This window comes from Arachis duranensis, unplaced genomic scaffold (genome assembly GCF_000817695.3).
Source record: "Arachis duranensis cultivar V14167 unplaced genomic scaffold, aradu.V14167.gnm2.J7QH unplaced_Scaffold_107915, whole genome shotgun sequence".
NCBI lineage: Eukaryota > Viridiplantae > Streptophyta > Magnoliopsida > Fabales > Fabaceae > Arachis > Arachis duranensis.
The window spans coordinates 14,562-20,783 of NW_026263768.1; the positions used below are offsets into that span (position 1 = coordinate 14,562).

The 6,222-nt window shown below is 35.6% G+C and overlaps 1 protein-coding gene across 1 annotated transcript in view; it reads right to left on the reverse strand.

The window, feature by feature from the left end:
- LOC107472457 (uncharacterized) overlaps window positions 1-5,447 on the reverse strand; it is a 10,765-nt gene extending 5,318 nt beyond the window's left edge. The window contains exons 1-6 of the mRNA XM_016091986.2: window positions 5,342-5,447; window positions 4,603-5,041; window positions 3,438-4,357; window positions 2,204-3,343; window positions 1,138-2,090; window positions 561-1,080 (exon numbers count right to left, since the gene is read on the reverse strand). Coding sequence (XP_015947472.2) covers window positions 561-1,080; window positions 1,138-2,090; window positions 2,204-3,343; window positions 3,438-4,357; window positions 4,603-5,041; window positions 5,342-5,447 — 4,078 coding nt within the window. The remainder of the gene's footprint in view (window positions 1-560; window positions 1,081-1,137; window positions 2,091-2,203; window positions 3,344-3,437; window positions 4,358-4,602; window positions 5,042-5,341) is intronic.
- Between the last annotated feature and the right edge of the window lie 775 nt (window positions 5,448-6,222).

The following is a 6,222-nucleotide window of genomic DNA, read 5'->3' on the forward strand; positions in this document are numbered from 1 at the left end:
ACTTATACAGTATCACATAATTATAAATACAATATATATTATGCAATTTAAACCAGTTATTCCGATACTAATGATTAATCGCGTGAAATTTATTGATTCAGAGTACTCTTTCTTTTTTTTTCTTTTAAATACAGTATATATTATGCAATTTATTTATTTATATATTTATTGGTAACGTATACTTCTTTTTCTCCAACTAATATATTCTATATTTATAAAAGGTATGAATACTTTTCCTTCACAACATCATTTAACTTTTTTTTAATAGAAACTAATGGTTCATAAACAATAATGCATCTAGTGCACACGAAATGCTTGAGACAATTTTAAAAATACCCCAAAGAAGATGTCCCTCTACAAAGAACATATACACAAAATCAAAACTATAAATTACACAGTTAAAACTGAATCATATAACAAAAAAATACATTATATCTTATCAAAAACTTCCTTAAATACAACGTTTTCAGTCTTGGCAGCATCAACTAATCCCTCATCACAAAGTAAAATCTTAAGACCATTTCTATTCCTAACTCGGGAAAGAGCTACATAAAGCTGACCGTGAGAAACCACAGGACGACGCAAGAACAAACCGACTGTTGATAATGTCTGACCCTGACTTTTGTTGATTGTCATTGCAAACGACAAAGAAACCGGAAATTGACGACGTTGGAATTTAAACGGTATAACCGTATCACTAGGAATCATATTCATTCTAGTGATAAAAACTTTATCCCCAACATTGCTACCAGAAACAATATCGGCACCAATCACATTTGTCCCTAGATCTCGCACGACAAGTCGAGTCCCATTACACAAACCCCCAGCCGGATCAATATTCCTCAACAAAATAATAGGCACGCCTATTTTCAACTTCAACAAATGATTAGGTAGACCAGAACACCTAATCTGATTCAAGAATTCAACAGTTATCCAATCAACATCAACATCAGAATAAGCATCACTACCACATATCGAATCAGCACTGAGGTAATTTTTCTCCTCACCGGGCAACAAGTCAACTATATAATTGTTTATCTCTTCAACATTCTCGACAATCGGAGCCAATATTGCCCTATCCTGGAAAAAGCTTGGATCACGAAAATTCTAAACCAAATTCGGATAGATTGTATTTACAATATCTTCCACTGGATTTTCCAAGACAGGAATGATTAGATCAGAAGGAATATCAACAAAAAGTTTATCATTGACCACTGCTCCACATCGACCTTCACCGATTTGAAGTATCCAATCTGAAAACGACCTTAACTCCTGAGCAGTTGATTGTTCCGATCCGGTTGCTAACCTCATATTTGTTGTCAATCGCAGAACTTCGCAGTATTTCCAAATGATAGAAGAATTTATGGAAGCCATCACAATCTCAGCACGCGAACCTTTTGGAATAACTGGCAACACCTGCCTGAAATCACCACCCAGAACAACCACCTTGCCACCAAAAGGTAAATCTTTATTCCTATCAGAGACTGAAACCATTATATCACGCAACGTCCTGTCAAGCGCTTCAAATGCTAATTTGTTAGTCATCGGTGCCTCATCCCAAATAATCAAATCGGCCAACCGAAATACCTCAGCTTTTGGACTATCTTTCTTAATCCGGCAAACAGTATCTTCAGTCAGATCAACAGGAATATTGAACATAGAATGAGCCGTCTTACCACCAGGTAACAACAGAGAAGCAATACCACTAGAAGCAACATTGATAACAATCTTTTTCTCAGATCGCAATCTAGCTGACAAAACTCTGTATAAAAAAGTTTTTCCAGTGCCACCAAACCCGTACACAAAAAAGAACCCATCCTTCTTATTCGAAACACAGTCAATAATTTTATCGTAGACCACCCTCTGTTCTTCATTTAACTTTAAGAGATCTGCATCATGCTCACGAGACAAAGAAACAGTATCATACTGCAACTCACGCAACAGCATCAAATTGCTAAATTGAGAGACTAAAGAGTTATTAGGAACGGGCATGCCAGCATAATTTCTCAATGATTTTCCATTACTCTGCAATAGTCTCTCAACTTCCAACAAACAAAATGTCTGTAACTCGTCTTGACTCATAGTAAGATCTACGTTCAACAATAATTAATAAATATTAGCACCATAATATAACTTCTCTACTGTGTGGATGCGTGTGTGCCTACCTATCTTGTAATAAATTCAGAACAAACAAAAATCTTACCAGGATATCGCAGCTCGTGTCTTCTACGGTAAAGAATATCATCAGACAAATAAGTCCAAGTTTGCTCCCAAACTAATAGAGGTCTTCCCATGGAACCAGATAACAGCAACATCACAAAAAGCCTCCTTAGATGCGCAGCCGACGCTAACTCAGCAACTTCCTTAATAGCAGAAACATACTCATTATCATCTATCAAGAATCCCATGGCGGAACATGCCTCTTGAAATGTATCATATGTAACACCATTCACGGGATGAGCAAAACTCAATCTTCCAATTGAAAATCCCCTTTGTCTTGGCTTCCACTCCCTACTCCTCAAACAATAGACAAATTTGCCTGGATATTCAACATATGTTAGAGACCGCCCCTCCGAGAACCGCCTGTTGGCCATCATCCAACCCATAAACATCGTCAGCAAATCTTTGTTCCGCAAATAAACATGAGTACTGATATCAGCATCATCGAATACAACATGTTGCTGGTTGGGCAAATGAAAAGTCAACCTCTGTACCGACGGCCATCTTTGATGAATATCATAAGCAAAAATTCTCCACATGGATTCAGACGGTGACAAATAACGACAATCATAATACTGTTTGATCTCATCAACCACCTGAGAAGATTCACCAACATCATATCTCTCTCCAACAGTTGCGGTCACCCGATCCGGACCCTTGTTAACATATTTAAATAGATACTTGATAACGTTTGACTTGTTACAGAACTCGAGATTTATGTGAGCTTGGTATTTCATTAACAACAGTGGATTATAGGGCACAACAAATCTATTGTCGATATCGACATCATTGATCTTCACTGTGACACCCATATTACGACGTCTATATATTGGATACCCATCTTCATCAAAGCTCGTTTGGTCAACAAATTTTTTCGGATAAAATTTTGAGCACTTACCATCTTTCATGCAAGGAGAACTCGGTCTAAGTGGACCACAGGGACCATGGATCATGTACTTGGTGACAACATTATAAAGAGATGGAAATTTCTGGGGATTGGGTAGCTCGGCACAGATGAATTCATCAACAATTTCAACACTTTGTAAGTTGCTTTCCGCATTAAGCCACAGTAGCATGTGTGCATGCGGTAGACCCCTTTTTTGAAACTCAATAGTATACATACCTAAAATATACAAAAAACATTCTGAATAAGCCAAACAACTACATCCCAAACACGACTAACAGAAATTGAAATCCTAACCAAGAAAAGAACTTACCTGCATTAAGTGGACCAAAAAACACACCTTCCTTGAGATCATTAAGGAGGCACTTCAACTTGGCATGAAAGACACGACAAGAGATATCAGGACGATCAGCAATCGGAATTTGCTCCCGCTCCGTGAACCGCTGAAACTCAGGCCAATTTGGATTACACGTAATAGTGAGGAACAAATCTGGATACCCAAAATGTTTGCAAATCGCCATGGCATCCTGACAACGGTTAAACATGTAACGTCTACCACCAGTGAATGAGGAAGGCAAAATGATTCGTGTCCCAATTGAAGAAGCCTCATCATCGCCACGACGCATAGCCTCCTCTATTCCTTGAAGGACTTCTCCTCTAATTGTACTTTGCTTCATTCTAATCTCATACAACCTCTGCGACTCAATCATCGTGAAACAATCAACAACAAATTGTTGAAACAACCGCCTAGACTTGTGAATAATTCCATCTTCGTGCTCCCTAATCTGGAGACGAAAACATATGAATTCCCTGAGGGAAACTCTTGTTCTCCTTCCAGGAACATATCCGAGCTGTTGACCACGATAACCAATGTTAGGCTGATAACCATCCTCGCCATACGAAAACAACAGAGGATACTGTAAGGGCCAATACAGAGCATGAGTTTCATATATACGTTGCAACCGACCACCAGTAGATCGAACAATAATGTCACGACCATGGTCCGACGAATCAAAATCTCCAACAATCAAAGCAGCAACTTCATCGCAAGAGGGAGCACTGTACATTCTTCGATCAACGTTCCGTTGCGAATACAACTTCAATGAGAAAATCTCAGATGGATGACACTCATATAATTCTCTAACTCTTCGAAAAGACTGTGCTATGACATTATGAGTATCGATCATTTGCAACAACTCAGTTATCAACTCTTTATCTATCTCAGATGTTTGCCTAAAACAAAAATATATTAACCAGAAAAAATATATTTAAAAACCACACAGAATACAATTGTAATATATTTTTGATATTAAAAATCTTTTATTAGCAAAAAATAACTAATAGCATATTATAACAGGAACAAAACACAGTATATATATGAAGTCACAGCTATAAACCTAATTCACAATACAGATAACAATAAAACACCAGTAAAACACAACAAAAACACTAAACAACAAAGTTTCAAACACACATACCCAAAAATTCGCTGCCTATGCATTATCTCATGCTGAGTGTCGTATACGTATAACTGTGCAAATTTGGGCTTCTCACCAGCAACTGGGAGCAAACTTCCAATCCGATGATAATTTTGACCACTTATTATAAACTGCGGTGGACCCCTCCCATCATTCACAGAATCCATTACCTTACCGCCAAGAGACGTGAAGGCAAACATACTGTTATAAGATCGAATATTTTTTTGGAAATACAAACTCTTCCTATCATGTCCATTGATAAAATCATATAACAGATCTGGGGGCTTTTGAAGATAAGGTAACTGGATTTTTCCCTTTGAGCAACAAGCAGTAAAAATAGGACGATTAACTGTAGACTCTCTTTCAACACGTTTTAATAACCAGAAACACGCGCCACAAATTGAACATTCATAGTTAGGGTCACCAACATCAAGGCAACCTGGTACATATAAAATTGAGAAAAATATACACAACAATAAAAGAACCTCATCTGAATTATATGACACGAAATAGATTCAACACAACATGAATAAACCATTAGTATAAAGATATTATATAGACTAAATACTTGACTCATTTGAATCTTGTGAGGACAATATATCACAAAACACTATTTTTATTTTATAGTTACTGAATAACATCTCACGACATAATCACAGTCAGATATTTTAACAATAAATAAATAAACAGTCTATTTTACTATTCTTCAATAATATATGATTTAAGAAAGAGAGCATACCTTGTATCTCACTTTGCAAGAACAGAGGATGATCAATAACAGAACCAACTTGACTGAATGAATTTATCGAAGGATCATATATTTCTGATTGGTCTATATCATCCATTTTGATTTAAAATAAGACAAAGTTATGCAAAGATATATTCAACAACCAAATATAGAAAAGAAAATATTCATGTAATAAAAATTCAATTAATTATTTAAGAATGAACATGTAAGGTAAACATTACAAATATAATAAAGTATGAAAATGAACAAAACAATTTCCCATATATTGTTTTTAACTTGAATTCAGTCATTGCACAATTTTTTCTCTTAATTCGCTACCAAGCATTTCTTTTTTTCTGACTTCAATCCATGCATGACAGTATTTATTGTAAATAGATCGCGATACAATTGACCAAATCACTATCAACAAAGGGATAATTGAAGAAGCTGAAAAAAAAAACAAATTTTGACAAAAAGAACTAAAAAAAATAATTATATGGAACAGAGAGAAGATTTGCAAAAATTAAAAGAATGGACAAATTAATTAAACATTTTTTTTAATGTAAAACTACTAATTATGACATAAAACTATAGCTATAAGAATCAGACCAGACCTGTCGGTTCAGCCTATTAAACCGACGAACCATTCGAACCGATAGTATAACCAGATCAAGTTTAGGTTTGAACCGAAAAAGGATGTGAACCGCTTAAAACCGGCCAGTTTTCCAAAAAGCGAACAAAACCAACTAAAACCTTCAATAACCAAAAAGGAAGTAGTCCTTATGTATGTTTGAAAGAACTATATAAATTAAACATATCTACTGATCTAAACAATTCAATAAAGAATTTTACAATGATATTAATTATATTTACTACATACAACAGATGGTCAG